This window comes from Euleptes europaea, chromosome 5 (assembly GCF_029931775.1).
Source record: "Euleptes europaea isolate rEulEur1 chromosome 5, rEulEur1.hap1, whole genome shotgun sequence".
NCBI lineage: Eukaryota > Metazoa > Chordata > Lepidosauria > Squamata > Sphaerodactylidae > Euleptes > Euleptes europaea.
Genome location: NC_079316.1, coordinates 103,009,526 through 103,033,406, shown reverse-complemented (window position 1 = coordinate 103,033,406; position 23,881 = coordinate 103,009,526). Strand labels below are relative to the sequence as shown.

Below are 23,881 nucleotides of genomic sequence, written 5' to 3'. Positions count from 1 at the left end.
CCCTTTGTTGCCTATATAAAGGCAATTGTTTTCCTTTCCTTTCCAGGGTTCTGAGGTGATAACAGTTGCTGCTGTTGATGGAGACCGAGGGAACCCTAACCGAATTCATTACACTCTTCTGAATGGTAAGCAGACTTGGGTGGCGTGAAATCTTACCGGGCTGGCAAAACCATCAGTGAAACCAAAATAATCAATGGTTTGTTTTATTGTGTGTTCATATATCTGAAGAAGCTCAGCAGGTATGAGAGAAATCTAGACTGTTTTGGCCTGTTCTCTGGCCTCTCAGCCCCTTAGTGTGAAGCAGGCATGAAACATGCCCACTCTTGCTGAAGTACCCACCCCAACTCCTTCAGGGCTAGCAGGAGAAAAGTGGTTAGTGGAAATTATGCTCTGCTCCATGCCGATGTCACGTCCAGGCAAAAACCCAGATGTCAGTGCATCAGCTGAAGCTCTAAAATCTCTTTGGTACCATCGTTGCAGTCTGTAGTTCTACTATGCCCTGTCCCAACTGATAGCTATTCCCGTTCAAGGTAAATTATCATCACAGTGAGTACCATACATTCTTCCTCAAGCTTTCTCTACCATATACATTTGACGTAGAAATGTAGAAACATAGAGTTGGAAGGAACTTCAAGGGTTATCTAGTCCAACCCCCTGCACAACACAGGAAATACACAGCTCCCTCCCTCCTCCACACCCCAAGTGACCCCTGCTCTATGCCCAGAGGAAGGCAAAAAACCTCCAGGACCCCTGTCCAATCTGGCCTGGAGGAAAATTCCTTCCTGACCCCAAAATGGCGATCAGCATAACCCTTAGGGTTCCCAGCCTCCAGGTACTAGCTGGAGATCTCCTGCTATTACAACTGATCTCCAGCCAATAGAGATTAGTTCACCTGGAGAAAATGGCCGCTTTGGCAATTGGACTCTATGGCACAGAAGTCCCTCCCCTCCCCAAACCCCACCCTCCTCAGGCTCCACCCCAAAAACCTCCCGCCAGTGGTGAAGAGGGACCTGGCAATTTTACTGGGCATGTAAGAAAGGGCCACGAGAGCTGAGCACTGATTCATCCCTTCCTGCCCTCCCTCTCATTATGTGTTATTAGGGTTGCCAGCTCTGGTTTGGGAAATACCTGGATGCTTTGGGGGCGGAGTCTGAGGAGGGTGGGGTTTGGAGAGGGGAGGGACTTCAATGCCGTAGAGTCTAATTGCCAAAGCAGCCATTTTCTCCAGGGGAGCTCATTTCTATCGCCTGGAGACCAGTTGGGATAGCGGAAGATCTCCAGCCACCAACTGGAGGTTGGCAAACCTATGTGTTATAGGAGTTAGCAAGCTGGAGCAAAGGCCTTTTTATCTAAAAGAAGGTTGTGGTTTAAGTACTGGCTAAGTGTTTTGTTACAGACAGCAAGCGATGGACCATGCTTTGAGCGTCCAATTTCCTCACAAACATCAGGCCATGTCGTGATGTACGAGGGCTTGAAGTGCTATTGACTTAATTTCCATTGTAGTCAAGATTTACTTTTCTGGCCTATGAGTCTTGCTAACGGCCTTCCGCAGAAGTCAATATGGGTTCAATGCGAAGTCTAATGAAGTCACCATTATTGCAGGTATTAGCAAAATGGGACGTTATTGGACTGCTTTTTTTAAAAAAATGAGCATTGCCGAAAATTAGAAAGAAGGGATTACAGGGAGAACAGCACCCGTGCTCTTTCCTTTAACCAGTTTTCTGACTGTTCATTCCAAGCAAAGTTTAAATTGAACACCTGGGTGAGATCCAGAACTTCTCGTGGGCTTGCTGTGTGAAAGAAACTCTTCCTGGAACGTGCACACTACTTTTACGCTGGACAGGCTGGCAGGAATTTATGGGCCCCGATCCAAGTGTGTGTTAGGGTTGACTCAGCCTTCCATCCATTTACCATCCTTCCGAGGTTGGTAAATGAGTCCCCAACTTGCTGGGGGTAAAATGTAGATGACTGGGGAAGGCAATGGCAAACCACACCTTAAACATAGTCTGCCTCGTAAATGTCGGGATGTGACATCACCCCATAGGTCAGTAATGACCCGGTGCTTTCACTTTTACCCTCTTTTTTATTACAATCAGAGCGTGTTTGGACTTTGGCCAGCTTGGAATGAGCAGAGACCAAATATTGTAATTATGTTGGCTTATGTGCAAGGAAAGCTATATTGTAAAAGCATGTTTAAAGCATGGAATCAGACATGCTTTTTACAGACTGGTTGGTTTTTTTTAAAAAAATACATAATTTAAACACAGCTGTTGATGGTTATCTTAAAACCGACTTCTTCTGTTGCAAGAAGAGGCAGGTTGTAAAGTAAACAACAAAAGCTTACATAGTATTAAAAAATTAATCAAACCAGTGCTACTGTTAATCATAGTTTAGCAGTGTAAAACTAAACAGAGTTACCCCCTTCTAAACCCATTGACATCAATGGACTTAGAACAGTGTAACTCTGCTTAGGATTGCACCCTAAATATTGTAGTGTAATAGGGTTACTAACCTCCAGGTGGGACCTGGCATTCTCTCAGAATCATAACTGATCTCTAGACCACAGAGGAAATGTCAGCTTTGTAGGGTAGACTCTATGGTATCAGGTTCACACTGAGCGTCCTTCCCTCCCCTTCCCTGCCCCAGTCTCAGGCACTGCCCCCAAATCTCCAGGAATTTCTCCTGCTGGAGTTGGCAACCCTAAGATAGAGTGAACCAATCCTGGCCATTTCAGTGTGAAGGGCTAGTGTGGAGCCGCCTTTGTTGGGCAGCTGTGTTAATCCAATATAGGTGGTTCCCCACTCGTCTTTTAATCTGAAATGGCCATGAATGGTTCACTTTGTTTTAGCAGACAATCCAGGCAATGTTATAACCCAATGAATTCCAATGGTTTCTGTGTTGTTGTTCTGCCTTTTTCTAGATCTGATTTATGGTGATCTGATTTTTTTTTTTGCTTGCTTGTTTACAAAAACTAAATTGTAACACCATGCTGTCCCATGCTAACATGATGTTGAGGCTTTCTGGGGCTACTGTACCAATATTTTGTATTACTTTCCCTTCCTCTTTCAGTTTGTGTGTGTGGTAAGTGCTGTCGAGTCACTTCTGACTCCTGGCGACCCTATGAATCAATGTCCTCCAAAATGACCTATATTTAGCAGCCTTGCTCAGGTCTTGCAAATTGGGGGCCGTGGCTTCCTTTAGAGAGTCGATCCATCTCTTGTTGGGTCTTCCTCTTTTCCTGCTGCCTTCAACTCTTCTTAGCATGATTGTCTTTTCCAGTGACTCTTGTCTTCTCATAATGTGACCAAAGTATGATAGCCTCAGTTTAGTCATTTTAGCTTCTAGGGTCAATTCAGGCTTGATTTGATCTACAACCCATGGATTTGTGTGTGTGTGTGTTTTGGCAGTCCACAATATCTGTAACACTCTCCTCCAACACCACATTTCAAAGGAATCTACTTTCTTCCTTGTCCAGCTTTCACACCCATACATAGTAATAGGGAAGATGATGGCATGAATAAACTTTATCCTGGTTGCCAGTGATGCATCCTTATACTCAAGAATCTTTTCTAGCTCCTTCATGTCTGCCCGTCCCAGTCTCAATCTCCTTCTGATTTCTTTCATTTTACGTCCTGTTTTGTCAGGGCAGCCAGTTCTGTTGCAAATTATCAGCAGCGGAAGGGGTTTTCCACTTTAGCCAGGGCTGATTTTTATGATCATTTTGTAATCACATGATTATGGTCATGGGTTGTAAAAGAATAAATCAATCAATAATGAACTGTGGCTTTGGCTGGATACAAAGCCTGAGAAATATGAGTTGCTGCTCTGTCCTGGCTAGAAGAAAGTGGAAAGGTTTATTATGTGCCTGCTGGAGAGAATTTCAAGTTAGTCATTTTCTAATCTTGTGATTCCGGTAATTATACATTCAGCCTGAGGAGTCACAAACAGTGCAATCCCATGCAGCATTACTCCAGTCTAAGCCCATTGAAATGAACAGGCTTAGACTGGAGTAACTCTCTTTAGGATTGCACTGTAAGAGTAGGATGGGGTCTGGTGTGGTCAATTGCTTGCCAATTAACAGGCCTGCCCACCACCCCTCAGCTGACCGGCAGGGGAAACAGGCCAGCTACAGGATGGTACAGCAATGTCCCTTCTGAGGTAAACCCGAAAGTGACGGGAATGCTCTAGCACATCCCTCAAAAAACTCTGTGGAAATCATAGTATGTTAGAGCATCCCCGTCACTTCCAGGTTTGACGGGACCACTCTAGCACATTCATCCAAAAACTCTATGGTTTCCGTAGAGTTTTTAGGGACATGCTAGAGCATCTCCATTCCTTCCGGGTATACCCCGGAAGGGACATTATTGCGTGTGCATGCTGTGCGCTCGCTAATTGCCCCCCCCCACCAAATCTCCCCCTGATGGCAAGGGAGGACCTGGCAACCCTAACACAAATACCCCAGTCCAGCAGGTGAGATTCATATCTTGAAGCAGACCTTTGCAAGTATGTTGAGATGCTCACTCAGGTCCCACTGAAGTGGCAAGATGTGTTTTGATGCTCTTGGGGGTCTTCCTTGCCATCCAGGGTCTCCAGCCATTACATCTCTCTAGGAGTCTAGTTCTCTAGGAGTCCAACTGGAATGGGGCCATTCTTTTATCAGAATGATGGGGAACGATCTAACAGTAACCCAATATGTTTCTGTTTTGTGACAGGAAGTGATGAGTCTTTTGAAATAAGCAGTGCAACTGGAGCCATTTCTGTTATTAAAAACCCAATTAAGCTGAAGAAAGAAGTGTATGAACTGAAAATCCAGGTATCTTTTTTTGTCTCTTCACCGTAAGTGTTCAGCCGTATCCCGATGACTCTCTGATGGATTTACATGGGGAAGAACTTAAGCTCATGTTACCGCCGTGTGCTCTTACACTGTCTGCTATCATTTTAAAGAAATTGATGGTGGATGCCACCGTGGGCAATGGTTGTCTACCACAGGCAATAGATTTTGATTTCTCAATTTGACAACCAAAATTTCTGCTAATAAGAATCCATTATGCAAAAAAAAACCCACCTTAAGTCAGGGTTCTGCAGTGTGGTGCCCGTGGGTTAATTTGCGAGCGAGACCTCCTGCTATTACAACTGATCTCCAGTCAATGGAGATCAGTTCACCTGGAGAAAATGGCCGCTTTGGCAATTGGACTCTATGGCATTGAAATCCCTCCCCTCCCCAAACCCCGCTCTCCTCAGGCTCCGCCCCAAAAACCTCCCACTGGTGGCAAAGAGGGACCTGGCAACCCTACATGGCACCCACTGATACCTTTCCTGGCTCCCCCCAAGTGTTTTTAGAAAGTGGGTGCACCCAGGTGTGGCTTTTGCCCAGGAAGATTTCTGATTGGCCATTGGAGATCTGATTGACTGTGCAGATTTTTTTAAAATATTGCTTTGGCAGCAGCTGCCCCTGCAGCACAAGCATCCTTGCTGTGTGACTGCAGGTAAGCTGCAGCAGCCATTTCGTGGCAGGCATTTTGTGGTTGCGCCCACTGTGCTGTGCCAGAATTCCAAAGGTGTCCGCAGGCTCAAAAAGGTTTGGGATCTCTGCCTTGAGGAGGAACAGTGGCAGCAATGGAGCCCATCTTTGAGCAGCTGCCGCAGTCATAAAAGCACAGCATCAAAACCCAATAAAACCTCTGTGAGACACAACATATTTTGTAGCAGTTCTTGAAACTGTCCAGAAGCAGAAGAACATATTAGAATGTCCCCTGAAATAAGAATGTCTTCACCTGGTGCTGGAATGTCAGTAGAGTGCTCACCAGGTGAGACTTCTTAAAGAAACTCTGTTCCGTCATCATGGATCGTTAATGCATGGCCATTTTGTCCTGCGATTCTCCTGCAAATGTAGCAAATCTCCGCAGTCAACACGCATGGTCGTGCCCTGGCTGTGGGATCAACCCACCTCCTTCCAAAAACTTCCCCAGGTTTTCCAATCCTACCTTTATCCTGATTTAAAAATAAGGTTTGCAGCAGTTGAAAGCGCTCTCCTGTGTGTTTCAGTGTTGGGGTTGACTCCCCTTCCTTCCCCCATTCCACTTTCCCCCTCCCACTTCTCCATTTCTCTCAAATGTTCTGAGTGTGTTCCACGAGGCTGGGGGTGTGAGGGTGGGCTGTCCTAAAGAGAAGAGGTAAAGAAGAAAGGCAAGAGAAGGCAGGGAGGGAGCAGGTGGCTCCGGGGCCCTGAGGCGCGCATTGCTTCTGCCACCGCCTCTTTGGTCTGGAGGTTCCGCCCGCAGCCCCAGCCAGCCCGCTTTAGCACCCTCCTACTCAGTGACTGGCAGGGGCTGGGCAGGGGCTGGCAAGGCTGCATAAGAGCCCTATGAGGAGAGACTTAAGGAGCTGGGTTTGTTTAGTCTGGAGAAGAGACATGATAGCCATGTTTAAATATTTAAAGGGATGTCATATTGATGAGGGAACTAGCTTGTTCTCTGTTGCTCCAGAGACTAGGACAGGGAGTAATGGATTTAAACTAAGAGAAAAGCAATTCCACCTAAACATTAGGAAGAACTTTCTGACGGTGAGGGCTGTTCGACAGTGGAATGCGCTGCCTCGGAGGGTGGTGGAGTCCCCATCTTTGGAGGTCTTTAAGCAGAGGCTGGATGGCCATCTGTCGGGAGCGCTTTGATTGTGGGATCCTGCATGGCAGGGAGTTGGACTGGATAGCCCTTGTGGTCTCTTCCAACCTTGTGAACTTGTGAACTTGTAAGTCTGGAGACAAGGGTCCAGACCTGGCCTCTACATGCTCAGGTTGGAGAACAGAGGGAGGAGCCACAAGCCAAGTTTCTGACAGGTGCTGAATGCGCCATGCATTCAGTTTTTGGGATCGGGGGATAGAAAAGCATGAGACCATACAGGGACAAACCAATGACCTCCTTGCCATGCGTTAACTGCCATGGTATTACTGTTGAATGATTATCTACTTCCTTTTAGCAAGCAGGGGCTCTAGGGTTGCCAGCTCCAGTTTGGGAAATACCTGGAGATTTTGGGGGTGGAGCCTGAAGAGGGTGGGGTTTGGGGAGGGGAAGGACTTCACTGGGGTATAATTCTACAGAATCCACCTTCCAAAGCAGCCTTTCTCCAGGGAAACTGATCTCTGACGCCTGGAGATCAGCTGTAATAGTGGGAGATCTCCAGCCACCACCTGGAGGTGGGCAGCCCTAAGGGGCTCCCACACCTCTGGTGAAGGATGGGCAGGACTATACATGAGCAAGCGGTCCTTCAGAGACCATATTCCCAACCCTGGTTATTCACTATATGTCTCCCAGGTCTTTTACCAGCCTAAGTGGCATTCGTTTGGCAGTGGTACAAATGTGGAGATAACTCATGATCCGAGGATATCACCCCCTGGTGATAGGGTTGCCAGCTATGGGTTGAGAATTACCAGGAGATTTTGGGGATGGATTCTGAGGAGGGTGGGGTTTGGAGAGGGGAGGGGAGGGACTTCAATGCCATAAAGTTCAAGGGCCAAAGCAGCCATTTTCTCCAGGAGAAGTGATCTCTATCACCTGGAGATCAGTTGTTATACGCTGCAGTAGCGAAAGCTAAATACAAAAAAGGCAGCATGGAGGCTCAATACACAAATATATCCATATATTGTAGGAATAACAACCATATACTACCTAATAACATGAACGAACAGCAAATCCTATAATGTACAAAACAACCATCAAAAGAGTCCATATGTGTATTTAAACACCGCCAAAACATTAATGAAGACCACAAAAAAAGTCCAAGAGTCCATGAAACAAACGTTTCATGGACGTTGGCAACCCTAAATGGTGATATGTCAGAAGTACACAGGTTAGGCACAGTTTCAGAGCTGTGGGTCAAACAGGAACAAAGACAGAAGTAAACTCACCTGAATAGAAGTCCCAAGCACATGAGAAAGGCCTTGCAGAGCGATGCCCTGGGAATTCTACACAAAGCCAGCTCAGAACAAAAATTACAGGGCTTTTCCACATTCTCATCTTCCTCACTTCTAAGTTCCTGTTTCTTGGGGGGGGGATTCAGATCCTCAAATGTTCTGCTCCTTGTAGTGGTCGATTGGATATCACATACGTTTAAGTCTAGCATATCTCCCTTAGGATTGCCAACCTCCAGGTACTACAAACCAACAAACAGCACACTGGCTCGACTTCTCAATAATACTCAAATACTACTATATCAATTTATTAAGCAATTCAAATAGTCATCATAACATAATAAACTCTAAACAATATGCTAATATGCTATTCCTATAACTTTCTACACTAACTGTGATAATCCTATATAATACAATGCGACAAACCCACTACCAAAATACAAGGAAAATTATACAAGGAAAAAATCTCTCAAATCAGAGTAATCTCTCAAATCTGAGTAAATGTCTCTCAAGCAGATTTGACAAAATCGTGGGGGAGAAAAATCTCCCACTACTTGCTGCAGCAAAACCCAGAAGTGGAGAAGGATAGTTTCCAAATTTTAAAGTTCCAAGTCAAAGGCTGCAGAACAATGCCCCCGTCAGGACTCATCTGATGAGAGAAGAAGGTAGAACTGAACCACATGGGCAGAGCCCAGCTTGGACGCCATCTCCAGATTGGTGTGCATTTTGCAACTTCGTCAGCTAGTTGGTCTCCTTCATGCAAACATCATTTTGTGGCATGCTGCCCATACTTAATACAGTTTTCCAAGGGTAAATTACCTTTTTAATTTTTTTCAAGCAAAGACTTATTCTGGCTTCCCTATATGCTTCCATACAGATATCTTCCAAAGAAAGCAGACTTTGAGCTCCAGCATCCCCCCCTTTTCCCTGAAAGTTAAGGACAGAAGAAAAATTCGGCTGGAGATCAGTTGTAATAGCAGGAGATCTCCAGCTAGTACCTGGAGGTCGGCAAGCCTAGTTGCTAGATAGACCCAATAGCCAATCAGGCTACAGATGATCCAGGAAAAGCTAAATGGCTAGAAGAGATGGAGCTGGAAAAATCCAGCCCAGGAACTTCATCCTGATAGGATCAGGTTCATACTTTCTTCATCGGTCCCGAATATCTTTTTATTTTCCTTCCACAATAGTTACTTGCGTTGTGGAAAAGTTATAAAAGTGTTGCGATAAAGGCCAGTACAATACAAACAATTAACGGTGCAATAAAACTGGTTCATACAATGAAATTAATGAAATGAAAACAGGATCATACATCCCATAAAATGGATTTCACAATTAGAGACTTCCCTTTTATAGAACAATGAAATAAAAGACAGCATGATTCCTCCAATAAATAATGCAGTAGAAAAAAGGAAGGAAAGAAAACTGCCTAAAACGTCCACAGGCAATTAACAGAAAAACCCAATTCCCTTTATAGAAAGTGCCCTTCCTGCAGAATTCCTGCAGATTTACAAGAGAGCAGAAGTAAAAAAACTGGTATTCTAGCACACAAAACCATGGTTTATTTTGCTTAAGGCTTGTTTGTGAAACTAGAATGCAGGCTAAGGACAATGGACCGGGTTCACCTCCCATGCAGGAACCTGGCTGGTATCTAGGGTTGCCAGGCTGCAAACTCCCCAAACTCCTCCCCAAAATCTCCAGGTATTTCCCAACCCAGAGCTGGCAACCCTAGATATAAATGTGTATTTGGTACCTGTCTGATTCTTCTGGATGTGGGTATTTAGAGTGAAATTCACCAGGAAATCCAAGCTCCCCTTAAATGAGTGGCACAGTCATTGCCAGTCAGACTTACTAAAGGGACATGTAATGGATTATTAGACCCTTGTACATCGTATCAATTGGTGATTTTTTTCCCTATTAAAAATAATTAGTTGTACATTTTTAAAATACAGCATTTGTTGAGGAATTTATTGCACGCAAAGACGTGCCCATGCTGCCTTTCCTCTCACAGAAGTTCACAGCAATTTTCAAGAACAAAATGATAAAATATCTAAGACAGAAAGAGAAATGTCAAAAAATGGCCTATGTACACTCTCCTTTCTTGTCCATGTCAGGCCTCAGAAATTGATCCGGAAGGTGAGATGTCTGCGCATGCCTTTGCCACAGTAATTATAAGAATTGTTGACCTCAACAATCATCCACCAACGTTCTATGGAGAAAATGGGCTACAGAACCGGTTTGAGCTCACAATGTATGAACATCCACCAGAGGGTGAGATCCTGAGGGGACTCAGAATTACCGTTAACGATTCAGACCAGGTCAGTGCGTCATTGTTTACCAATCCTCTCCCATAAACCCACTTTCCTGTTGCTTTAAATATTAGTGTCTAGCTTGACCTATGAAGATGAAGAAGAGTTGGTTTTTATACTCCGCTTTTCTCTACCTTTAAGGAGTCTCAAAGCAGCTTACAATCACCTTCCCTTCCCTCCCACAACAGACATCTTGTTTGTTTGTTTGTTTGTTTTTTTATATAATTTTTATTGAATTTTTCAATACAAAAAAAAGAAAAAAGAAAAGATAAAAGAAAACATATATATATAAAAGGGTATTCACATAACATATTCAATACATTTCATTTTTTTTTAATACAGTCATCAAAAAGTACCCTTTCCCCCCACGCACCAAAAGTGACCCAACAACAGACATCTTGTGAGGTGGTGAGGCTGAGAGAGTTCAGAGAGGACTGTGACTGGCCCAAGGTCACCCAGCTGGCTTCATGTGTAGGAGTGGGGGAACCAACCCAGTCTGCCACTCATGAGGAGGAGTGGGGAATCAAACCCGGTTCTCCAGATTAGAGTCCACTGCTCTTAACCACTATGGCACGCTGGAGTTCTCTCCAAACTCTCTCAGCCTCACCTACCTCACAAGGTGTCTGTTGTGGGGAGCGGAAGGGAAGGAGATTGTAAACCGGTTTGATTCTCCTTAAAAGGTAGAGAAAATCAGCATATAAAAACCAACTCTTCTTCTTCTTCCACCAATCTTACCCCACAGCTCTCTTAAAAGGCCAACAGCAAAGAGGGGAAATATGGTATATTAACCTGGTGATGGGTTTTAGTTGATGCTTGGCGCAAAGAGTCCTGTAAGCCAAACTGGGGTACTACTACTACTATTAGTGCTTTTAGGCTTAACGGAGACCTTAACATGCGATGGGATTAACCTGGAAATGCTCGCTGTGGTTGCTATGGAAATGTATGTGCTAGCATCCACCTGAAATTGAACTGCGAGAAGAAAGGGACGTTTAATACATATGACATTTTTAAATATTGAAAAGAAAGTCTAGCCCTTCATGGTGCAGCAAAGGAATGTGCTAATGTGACCCAGTTCTGGGCTGTCCAAAAGTAAGGGGACCGCTGGCTTGATGCAGCTGCTGCTCTTCACACAGGAATGGGGCAAATTCAAGAAGTGACAGGCTGAAGAGTACTAATTAAGTATTTCTAATATTAAGAAACCACTGGAGGCTTACAAACAAAAGTTGCAGCAGTATATATATTTTTAGTAAGACAGACAGAGACAGACATTCTAACCCTGTTCTTTTCCTAGGGTTGCCAACCTCCAGGTACTGCTGAGATAAAAATGCACAAGTACTAAAATAGTCTAGCTAAGGTAAAGATAGTACTGGCTCTCAAAATGATTGCAAAACGTATATATTGACAATAACAAAAGTGCAAGTGCAATAGTGTGACAACGGAAACTTATCAAATCTAAAGACTGACTCAATACAGCAAGATAGTCAACAATAATATATACAAACAAATATGCCAACTGTAAAGAAGTCAAGCATTGACTAGCTGAGAACCACACCCTTGTTTACATGTAAGATATTCTCTTGTTATTTAAGTTGTAGGAGCATTGCCTCCTTGCACACGGAGAGCTGAAGAAGCTGCCCCTGGTGGCGGCGAAAACGCAAAGCATCCGGACGGCGTTCCGACCCGACTTCAATCTCCCTCTTTTTGCCTTCTGTTAGGATTATGAAATAAGAGACTTTGTATTTGTACTTCCCAGACTTGGACCCCAAGCCGGAATTGACTTCTTTACAGTTGGCATATTTGTTTGTATATATTATTGTTGACTATCTTGCTGTATTGAGTCCGTCTTTAGATTTGATAAGTTTCCGTTGTCACACTATTGCACTTGCACTTTTGTTATTGTCAATATATACGTTTTGCAATCATTTTGAGAGCCAGTACTATCTTTACCTTAGTTAACTTCCAGGTACTAGCTGGAGATCTCCTGCTATTACAACTGACCTCCAGCCGATAGAGATTTCACCTAGAGAAAATGGCCTCTTTAGCAATTGGACTCTATGACATTGAAGTCCCCCCCCCTCCTCAAAGCCTGCCTTTCTCAGACTCTGCCCCAAAAACCTCCCACCAGTGGCGAAGAGGAACCTGGCAACCCTATCTTTTCCCTAGTGTTGCCAGGTCCCTCTATGCCACCAGTGGGAGATTTTTTGGGTGGAGCCTGAGGAGGGCAAGGTTTGGGGAGGGGAAGGACTTCAGTACCATAGAATTGCCAAAGTGGCCATTTTCTCCAGGTGAACGGATCTCTATCGGCTGGAGATCAGTTGTAAAAGCAGGAGATCTCCAGCTAGAACCTGGAGGTTGACAACTGTATCCAAACTTGAGGCTAAGATTGGGTTGCTAGCTTTTGGTTGGGAAATACTTGGAGATTTGGCGGGTGAAGCTTGAAAAGGGTGGGGTTTGGGAAGAGGAAGGACCTCAGCAGGGTCTAGGGTTGCCGGCTCTGGATTGGGAAATATCTGGAGATTTGTAGGGAGGAGTCTAGGAAGGTTGGGGTTTGTAGAGGGGAGGAACCTCAGCAGGATATAAGGCCACAGAGTCCACCCTCCAAAGCAGCCGTTTTCTGCAGGGGAACTGATCTTGGTTGTCTGGAGATCAATTCTAATAGCGGGAGATCTCCAGGTGCCATCTGGTGGTTGGCAACCCTAGGTATGGGCGGAAGATGACCTCCCCCACACCATTTTCAGAAGCTGAAACACACACCCCAAATCAGGGAGTTATTTACATAACTTCGGAGCCACACATCTTCCCAGCAAGGGAGGGAGGATAACATTCAGAGAAACCCTGCCTGATAAAGAAATGCAATGGCGTACTTAGACTTAAATTACCTACTTTTAGATAATTACTTCATTCTGACTATTTTGCACCAAAGGCTAGGTTTATAACTGGCCTGTCCTGTCCAAACTAGGTGTCCTTCTATCGTGACTAGAAACATTGGAAATCTGCCGAATCTATTTTTACCAAAAGTAATATATGTCTTGTGCTCGGAGCTGACAAGATTACTTAAATAAGCCTCTTAGTATTCTCTCACCCAATTGCTCCTCAGGAGAACTTTCTAAGCATTCTCTCGTTCTCTCTCTCTCTCACACACACACACACACACACATACATAAACATATGTGCATTAAATCCAGACATAGCTGTTCCATGAGAAATGTAGCGAATACTATTAATGTCAATGACTATAATTCATTTCCATCCTGACTTTTCACAGGGAGCTAACGCCAAATTCAACCTCCGCCTCGTTGGGCCCGGTGGCATCTTCCGCGTTGTCCCTCAGACTGTCCTGAATGAAGCACAGGTCACTGTAATAGTCGAAAACTCTGCAGCTATCGACTATGAAAAATCCCAGGTTTTATCCTTCAAGGTATTGTAACCACCTTGTTCTTCTTTGGTTATGGAAGAGCAGGGGATTCTTGGTGTCGTCCTAGGGTTACCAATAGCTGGAGATCTCCCGCTATTGCAACTGAACTCCAGGTTACAGAGTACAGTTCACCTGGAGAAAATGGCCGCTTTAGAAGGTGGACTCTATGACATTATACCCCATTGAAGCCCCTCCCCAAACCCCACCCTCTCCGTGTAAGGCTTTGGGGACTGAAACTGTGGTCCCCAAAGGCATTGTGGGATGGTTCTTGTAGGTTATCCGGGCTGTGTAACCGTGGTCTTGGAATTTTCTTTCCTGACGTTTCGCCAGCAACTGTGGCAGGCATCTTCAGAGGATTAACACTGAAGGACAGTGTCTCTCAGTGTCAAGTGTGTAGGAAGAGTAATATATAGTCAGAAAGGGGTTGGGTTTGAGCTGAGTACTGTCCTGCAAAAGTAATGTGCTAATCATTGTCCTGTAAGTATCAAGATAATGTGCTAATGAGGGTATGGTATGTTCATATGGAACCATTGTATCCTGAAGTGATCTGTTAATGTGTGTAATCCAAAACTAATCTGCATGGCTATTGTTGAATGTTGTCTTTGTTAGTCTGGAGGTTTTCAGAACAGGAAGCCAAGCCTTATTCATTCTTATTGTGGGAGTTGGACAGCCACTGCAGCAATCTGTTTTCTCAGCCTGGGTGTTTCCTGGACCAAATGGGAGCTATGGTATCTGTCCTCCATAGCCACATTGATAAATCCAGGAATCATGAGAGAAGGGGAAGGGAAAAGGAAATAGAATTTCCTCTTTCACCTGCCACACTGCTTCCTTTTCTGCAAAATGTTTTTTTTTCTATAGGTCCCTTCTTGTTATTTTGATCCCAGTATAACCAAATGACCTCTGTAGGGTTTCCAACCTTCAGGTGTGGCCTGGAGATCTCCCAGAATTCCATTTGATCTCCAGACAACAGAGATCAGGTCCCCTGGGGGAAAAAAGCTACTTTGGAGAGTGCACTGAGACTCTCATCTCCCCAAACCCTGCCCTCCCCAGGCTCCACCCTCCCCCATATCTCCAGGTATTTCCCAACCTGAAGTCCCTCTCTTCGCCAAATCCCGCCCTCCTCAGGCTCTACAACAAAAATCTCCAGGTATTTCCCAACCTGGAGTTGGGAACCCTAATGAACTGCTGTATGAACAGTCTTTGGTGTTCCTCACAGCTTGAACACATTGGACAGTTCACACTCACATTCATGTACCCATTTTTGTCCTTGGGGGGGGGCATGTGTCTACGGTTGCCAGCTCCGGGTTGGGAAATACCTGGAGATTTTTGTGGTAGAACCTGAGGAGGGCGGGATTTGGGGAAGAGAGGGACTTCAGTTGGGTATAATGCTATAGAGTTCAACCATCCAAAATGGCCATTTTCTCCAGGTGAACTGATCTCTGTTTCCTGGAGATCAGATGCAATAGTGGGAGATCACCAGTCACCACCTGGAGGTTGGCAACCTTACATATTCCCCATTAAGCTGCTTTGAAGTGATGGCCTGATCCCTTCCTGACCATTGCTTCTGACGCCTTTCACAGACCACATGTAGGGTTGCCAACATCCAGGTGGTAGCTGGCGATCTCCTGGGATTACAACTGATCTCCAGGTGATAGAGATCAGTTCACCTGGAGAAAATGGCCGCTTTGGAAGGTATTATATCTCATTGAAGCCCCTCCCCAAACCACACCCGCAGGCTCCACTCCCAAATCTCCAGGAATTTCCTAACCCAGAGCTGGCAGCCTTTACCGCATGCCTAACAGTCCACAAATAAGGTCTTCACAATGACTCATGCATTTTGAAAGGACCCTGAACAAAGGACAAAACATTGATCTTGAAGCAGCCCTCAGATGTTTCTTGACTGCCTTCTCCATGATCAGGAGATTTTTTAAAATCTATTCCTGAAGGGAGGTCTATCGTTATATAATTAGGGTTGCCAGCCTCCAGGTAGTAGATCGAGATCTCCTGCTATCACAACTGATATTACAGCCAATAGAGATCAGTTCACCAGGAGAAAATGGCTGCTTTGGCAATTGGACTCTATGGCATTGAAGTCCCTCCCCTCTCCAAACCTTGCCCTCCTCAGGATCTGCCCTCATAATCTTCAGGTATTTTCCAACCCAGATCTTGCAACCCTATATGTAATCCACCCATGTAAATGGGTAAGAAATACCTACTCCCACCATTTTGTCTGCAGGACTCATGAAACACTCCTGCCACACAGTGGCAGTGCCGGATTTACGTATAAGCTAAACAAGCTTTGCCTTAGGGCCCCACTGTCTTGGGGCCCCCAAAAAAATTTAAAGAGAAAAAAACTGTATGTACATTTCTAAAATATAAGATAAAAAACAAATAAAATAAAACCTACAGCAACAGTGTTTTGTGTTGTGCAGGCTCCTACGATGTAAGTAATGGCCCCTGCCTGCTAGCCTGCTCCCTAAAATATCACTGGTTTGCTCATTTCTATATATAGGGTGCCTACATTCTGCATAAATTACCCTATAGCATTTATTCAACACACAAAAAAGTGACAATTTGTTGTTGACAAAGGACAGCTGGACATATAAAGGGCCCCATTACCTTCAATAGCTTAGGGCCTCATCAAACCTAAATCCGGCCCTGCACAGTGGGCATAGGTTAATTAGTGTAATTTGGTGAAGAGGGTGATAAATATAAGAAGGGTGTTATTTTTTACCTTTAGATGCTACCTTACTTAAAGTTGCATACGGAGAGTTCCCATGGGCTCTGCTTTCCAGCTTCTGATTAGAAGCAGATATATTTAGCTTCAGTAAGTCTACTGTATTATGTGTCGGCCACAGGTTCCTCCTGGCTAACAGCAGGAGATGTGGGTAGGGGTAGGATTGCCAGATCCAGGTTGGGAATCTCCTGGAGATTTGGGGATGGATCCTGAGGAGGACAGGGACTCAGTGGGATACAATGCCACAGAGTCCACCCTCCAAAGCATCCATTTTCTCCAGGGGAACTGATCTCTGTAGTCTAGAGATGAGCTGTAATTCTGGGGGATCCCCAGGTCCCACCTGGAGGCTGGCAAATGCAAAGCAAATTTGAGAAATCTAAAGCAAATGTGAGGTTCCTCCTCAACCAATAGTTCTAGGGAGTTTAAATGGAAGTCCAAACAGTCTTCAAACAATTTGGAACATTTTTCTGGGGAATACTGTACATCTCACATAGTATCTGACTGGATTTTGTCTACAGAAAAATGCAAAGTGAATTTGGAAGCTCACCAGGCAAAAAATATCAGGGGGATTTTAAGGGGGGAGCCTAGGGTTGCCAACCTCCAGCTACTAGCTGGAGATCTCCTGCTATTACAACTGATCTCCAGCCAATAAAGATCAGTTCCCCTGGAGAAAATGGCCACTTTGGCAACTGGACTCCAGAGCATTGAAGTCCCTCCCCTCCCCAAACCCCGCCCTCCTCAGGCTCCACCCCAAAAACCTCCAGGTATTTCCCAACCCAAAAACCTCCCACCTGTGGCAAAAAGGGACCAGAAACCCTAGGGGATCCCTAAGGTTTTGATTAGACCAGTGAAGTGTCTCAGGGGAGTTTGATATATCCCTAAAAGTATGTATTTGTTCCCCAAGACAGATTGGTTAATAATCATGGCAGCCTTTGTAGAGCCAGAGGTTACAGTGTCAGGCTAGGATCTTGGAGACCCAGGTTTGAATCCCCGCTCTGCCATGGAGCAGGGGTAACCTTGGCCCAATCACACGCTCTCAGGTTTCGGGTGAGGACAAAACAGAGGAGGGGGAAATGTCCCCATTGGGGAGAAGTAAGTAAATGAATGGTTTGTGCCTTAGCTCATTTACTGGAGAGGCCTGCATAGCCCTTCCTGTGTTGCTACTAGGGTCGCCAACCTCCAGGTGGTGGCTGGAGATCTCCTGCTATTACAACTGATCTCCAACCGATAGAGATCAGTTCCCATGGAGAAAACAGCTGCTTTGGGAACTGGACTCTATGGCATTGAAGTCCCTTTCCTCCCCAAACCCCGCCCTCTTCAGGCTCCACCCCCAAAACCTCCAGGTATTTCCCAACCCGGAACTGGCAACCCTAGTTGCTACCCTAGTTGCTACCCCAGTTCTCTGCTTCTGACACACAGTGTTCTGGATTATGTGGGTTTATCTGCCGAGGATGTCATGAGGCTATTTCTATTTGGTAGAAGAGTGCTGGATTTCATTACCTTCTGCTCTTTTACTTTGGGCCCATTTGCCATTTTCTCAGGGTTTAGATGAAGCAGGTGCAACTGGAATGCAAAGTATAATTGTTCTTATTAAACCAAAAGGCTCAGGTTATGAAGCAATGTCCAAGTGTGCAGGGGTAAAGGAATTACATGCTGTGGCCTCATGAATACTAATGGAATTCAGCGTGATTAACACTATGGCTGTAAACACCAGAGTAAGTAATTAAAAGAGAAAAGAGCATGTTTCTCTTTTTACTTAAGAGATTGCCTTCTTTGTCTTGGGCAAAATTATTTTTTGGCCCCCTCAAGAGATTGAGGACAAACAGCAAACAGCTTTGCTACAAGCTGAGAACCAGCTTCTAAATCCCAAATTGTCACAGAGAAAGAACGTTAGACTTAGAATCACAGGTTCATAGAAATATAGAGCTGAAAGGTACCTCCAGGGTCATCTAGTCCAACCCCTTACACAATGCAGGAAATTCACAACTACCTTCTGCCCAGCGACCTCTGCTCCTTGCCCAGAAGATGGCAGAAATCCCTCCAGGATCCCTGGCCAATCTGGCCTGGAGGAAAATTGCTTCCTGACCCCAAAGTGGTGATCAGCATTACCCTGGGCATGAAAGAAAGGGCCACGAGAGCCAGGCTCTGACACAGCCCTTCCTGCCCTCCCTTTCATGATCTGCCTAAGTTCACAGAATCAGCATTGCTGTCAGATGGCCATTTCATGGGTGCCCATATCAAAAATCCCCATTGGCTTTATTGGGGCCCAGATGTTCACATTTGAGGTTTCTAAAATATTGGTTCTTTGTTAATGCTGACAACTATAAGATAGTTGGCCTATGTTTTGTAGGCTTGCCAATTGCCCGGTATTGGTGGGAAAATGTATGCCAAAGGTCAGCTGGTCAGCAGGGGGGAGCAATCATCACTTCCAGAAGTGATGCAGAAACTCTAGCACGCTTCTCCAAAAACTCTATGGTTTCCATAGAGTTTTCAGAGGAGATTGCTAGAGCGTCCGCTTCACTTCCAGGTCACATCACCCCATCCCCAGAAAGCTCCCGCCGGTTGCCAGAGGGAATCTGGCAACCCTAATGTTAGGCCTACAGACTATATAGGGTTGCCAGCCTCCAGGTACTAGCTGGAGATCTCCTGCTATTTCAACTGATCTCCAGCCAATAGAGATCAGTTCACCTGGAGAAAATGGCCACTTTGGAAATTGGACTCTATGGCATTGAAGTCCCTCCCCTCCCCAAACCTCACCCTCCTCAGGCTCCACCCCAAAAACCTATTTCTGATTGCGAAAATGGACCTGGCAACCCTACTAACCCTCTTCTTTTCTTCCTTGTAAAAATAAAACCGGAGAAAATGGCTGCTTTGGAAGTCTGACTCTATGGCAATATACGCCACTGAGGTCCCTCCCCTCCCCAAACTGTGCCACCCCCAAGTTTCACCCCCCAAAATCACCAAGCATTTCCCAACCCAGAGCTGGCAACCATAGAACCCATGCTGGTGAATGTGGATTACGTGTAAGTGGCCTATCAGGAGGCAAGGAGTTTCTTTACACAGCTATACTCTACTTTTCCCCCAATGGGAACCCAAAAGCATCTCACATTGCTTTCTCCTCCTCCATTTTACCCTTAGAACATTACGTCAACTCTATGAGGTGGGTTAGGCATAGGTAGGATTGCCAACCTCCAGGTACTGGCTGGAGTCTCCCGCTATTATAACTGATCTTCAGCCGATAGAGATCAGTTCATCTGGAGAAAATGGCCGCTTTGGCAATTGGACTCCATAGCACTGAATTCCCTCCCCTCCCCAAACCCCACCTTCCTCAAGCTCTGCCTCCAATATCTCCAGGTATTTCCCAACCTGGAGCTGGCAACCCTATTCCTTCCCTCCTCTGGTAGCTTGGGAAAAGTCTGGCCAAGCAGCAAAAGTAATGGGGTAGCTGTCATAGTTACTGCTGGGCCCGGTCAAGTCATGCCAGTTGTGTGGAAGCAGTTGCTTGGCCCAGGTGAGTTGTATAACATTATCATAGCCACTGCTGCAGTTGAGTGAGCTGCACAAATTTCATGGTACCAAGTTGCCTGGTGGTTGTTGCTGGGCATTGTCCCAATGAATCCTCTTGCCAGGGCAGGAGGGAGAGGGGCAGGGGTGAACTCAGAGGCCAAAATAGCCATGGAAAGAGCCTTTCCCCCTCCCCCCATAACCTTTACTGATGGAATCCAAGGTTTGAAGGCTGGCAATATTGTTGAGGTTGCATAGCAACCCTTGCAGTGCCCACTGAGATCTCAGAGGACATCAATTTATTAAAGGTACAGGTGCTACTTCTCTTGTGGGGGAGTTAACCCCTATGTTTCATTTTGTTCTTCGGTTTCAGATTTTTCTGCAAACCTGGGGCTTTTCTCAGATTTGTAGAAAGATCTGTCGACTGTTAATGTCTGTTGTTTACAAATCATATATGTTCTTTCTCTGTAGAACACAATTTTGTATGTCTTGCTAACTCCTGGAATGGTCTTTCCTATCATATTCTTAGCTTCTTGCAATAGAAGTTAACACTCCTGAGAAGTTTAGTTCAACAGCTGATATCGTGATACGTCTCTTGGATACCAATGACAACACCCCAAAGTTTTCATCAGATTATTACATCGCTCGGATTCCAGAGAATTCCCCTGGGGGCTCCAATGTAGTATCTGTGACAGTAAGTTTGATTCAGTCCTATAAAGCCATGCTTTATTTCAGCAATTAATTTTCTAATCATAATTTTCTCACTATCTCTGATTTTTGCCCAAATTTTTATTCTATCCAAGCCAGTTCTTTTAAAAAAAATAACTAGGTATTCAGGTTTTGAAGCAAAGCCTTGTGTGAACCACAAATCAAGCTAAAATGGACATTCAAAATGGTATATTCAAACACTACAAATTAAAATAGGTAACTTGTGTTTTGAATTTTAGTTCTGGGTTTCAGGATCTTTAGGGAATCTTTCAGTAGTGGTCTCCGTACTTCATCAACTACAATTCCCAGGATTCTTGGAGGGAAATCATAACACTCAAACTGTTATAAAACTGATACCATTTTATACTATAATATATTCCCTTGAAGGTGACTGGCATTTTCTGCACTGTATACTTCCCCAATCACAAATATTGTTTAGTCTCAGCTAGAATTTTCGAGGAGAAAGCAGGGTAGATGTAAACGTTTAGCAGATGGTTAAACCATAAATTATCAGGCAGCTCCCTTATTTTCCAGACACTCAGTCTCCCTAATGCTTAGACTTTTTTTTTTTTTTTGCAGTAAAAAGTCAGAAGGTATGTGGAATACTTTCTATAATTCTGGTCTCAAACCCCAATAATAGCATAGATCTCGGGTGAAGGGAGCCACCCGGTGTCCACACCAGGGTTATGCAGCTAATTCTGAAGATTTGAGTGAAACTATTTGCCTTTTCTTTCTGTGTTCTGCTTTTCTGGATTAATAGGGAAACTATCCTGAAGCTTATTCTGGGGTCCCACATGTCTCAGAAGGCACAATTGCCATCCAACACTTTGAAAAGAGATGTTGGTACACACCCTGTAAGGTTGTACTTGCATCTGAACCATTCTGTACAGTTCACTATCAGAATTTATAAATCCCCCCAACTGAAAAGAGACAGACATGGGCCATTTATGTAGGGGTATTTAGCTCACAATCCCTGTGGGACTGCTTTGAGGTTTCCTTTGCATTAGTCATGATTTTACCAACCTTCAGAAGTGACTTCGTTCCCACCTTGTTCTTTCCCCGCAGTTCTAGGATGCTGTTTTATAACGAATTTAAATTCTGCTTCAAGGCAAGAGTGACCCAAATCCCCAGCATTTCCATGCATAGCCCTAACTTCAGGTTTCTCTCTCCATGGCCATTCTGGCTTCTCCCTTCCATGTGTCTGTCCCTCCCATCCAACCCCAGCCCTCAAAGCGAAGCACAAAAGAGGGAGTGACAGACCAGCTTTTATTGCGGCATTGCCATTCTAAAAAGAGAGTGAAAGCTTCATGAAATGTGCAGGAAGACACCAACTGAAGAGAGGGTGCAAAGACTGGAAGGCAGCTCCCGGTAGGGAGCTGTTGAAGAAAGGTGGGCAGGAATACCCAGCTTTGCAAAAGCCTATGCACAGACAGGGAGCAGTCCCTTTAAGAGCTGACCTGCCCCCTCCAAGTAAACTGCAACAAGGCTGCGTTTTCAGGGGGAGGTACTCAGAAGCTCCGTGATTCACTGGGGATGCATAATTAATCACAAGGTACTCCTGGAATTTCGGCGGGGAGCAGGAAGCCCTCATGCATATGATGTTTGAGAATTCAGAACAGAAAACTGTCTAGCAAACGAAACACAAACTTCCCCTGCATAAATGACCATAGACACTGCAGAGTTATCCGAAAGCTGGACTTCATGTTGAGGAGAAAGGACAAGTTTTCTATTACAACTGATCTCCAGCCTTTCAAAAGAGCTAACACTGTAGATGTTACAATTATGACCGGTTGTACTATGATGAAATATAAGCTGCCATTTTCTAAGCAGCTGAGATAATAGCCCATTGCAGGGTGTAAGATTGTGAGTTACGCCCAGATTATCCCATTCTGGTAACAGCCCCATTTGGACTGGGGCCCATATTGAAAGACAAATACCCAGAGGAAGGAGATTCTATACTGAGGGACTCATCACAATAAAGTCTCTTTTACTCATTCACACAGGTCATGTTCACATAGGATTGACAGCTCCAGGTTGGGAAACTCCTGGAGATTTGGGGGTGGATCCTGTGGAGGACAGGGGCCTCAGTGGGGTACAATGCCATAGATTCCATCCTCCAAAGCATCCATTTTCTCCAGGGGAACCGATCTGTGTAGTCTGGAGATGAGGTGTAATTCCAGGGGATCCCCAGGTCATACCTAGATCCTGGGATAGCTAGTTCACACAAGTCCCTTGCCTGAGGTAGAGCTAGGGTTGCCATCCTCTAAGAGAAGCCTGGAGATTTCATGGAATTACATCTGATCTCTAGACAGAAGAGACTGAAAAACATGGCTGCTTGGGAGGGTGGACTCTATGGCACTATACCCCGCTGAGGTCCCTCCCCAAATTCCATCTTCCCCAGGCTCCACCTCCAAATCTCTAGGAATTTCCCAGGTTGGAGTTTGTGACCCTTGGTGGAGTGTGGAAGATTCATGAACAGCCCCTGTCCAATGTAGAACATTGTGCAATGTAGAACATTTATGCATGGATTCAAATGGGTGTAGACTCAATGTCATATGCCAGTAAAGGCATTGTTGTTGTTAGACTCAATGCACACTATCCATGTGGCCCAAAGCAGGGATGAATATCTAGATATCAAGCAAACATTATGTGCACTTTACATGCCTTTTTATTATAAAAAGCTACTTTAGTATAACACAGAATAATAGTTTGGGCCAAGAAGAATATATTATTATTAACTGCGTAACAGCTAGTGAACTACAGTGAGCACTGTACATTGCTGGCACATTTTATAGCACTCCTAGAGTTTCTCTTCAAAAGGTAATAATTTTTCAGTGTGTTATGCTAAATATCTGGAGTGACATTTGAATGCAGCGCTCGCCACTGTGTCCCTACATTTCCCTCAATGACGCCTCTGGCTTTCTTCCATTATCCAAACCCTCCCATGAAATTTATGCCTGACATTTTACAAAAATGTTGCATAGAAAATGTGTTTTTTATAAAATGAAAGTGCTCTTTTTTTCTCATTATAAATATATATTGCCTCCAAACCTCTGTAACCAAAGCTGGCTGCTTTTCAGCTTTGGGAGAGAGAACACACACACACCATGAAGCTGCCTTATACCTAGGGTTGCCAGCCTCCAGGTACTAGCTGGAGATCTCTATTGGCTGGAGATCAGTTGTAATAGCAGGAGATCAGTTCACCTGGAGAAAATGGCCGCTTTGGTCGTTGGACTCTATGGCACTGAAGTCTCTCCCCTCCCCAAACTCCACCCTCCTCAGGCTCCACCCCCAAAATCTCCAGT

The 23,881-nt window shown here is 44.9% G+C and overlaps 1 protein-coding gene across 2 annotated transcripts in view; it reads left to right on the top strand.

The window, feature by feature from the left end:
- CDHR1 (cadherin related family member 1) overlaps nucleotides 1–23,881 on the top strand; it is a 79,413-nt gene that overhangs the window by 31,218 nt on the left and 24,314 nt on the right. For both annotated transcript variants that reach the window (XM_056850114.1, XM_056850115.1), the window contains 5 exons: nucleotides 47–125; nucleotides 4,713–4,813; nucleotides 10,018–10,221; nucleotides 13,478–13,630; nucleotides 20,398–20,562. In XM_056850114.1, the coding sequence (XP_056706092.1) occupies nucleotides 47–125; nucleotides 4,713–4,813; nucleotides 10,018–10,221; nucleotides 13,478–13,630; nucleotides 20,398–20,562 (702 nt within the window). The remainder of the gene's footprint in view (nucleotides 1–46; nucleotides 126–4,712; nucleotides 4,814–10,017; nucleotides 10,222–13,477; nucleotides 13,631–20,397; nucleotides 20,563–23,881) is intronic.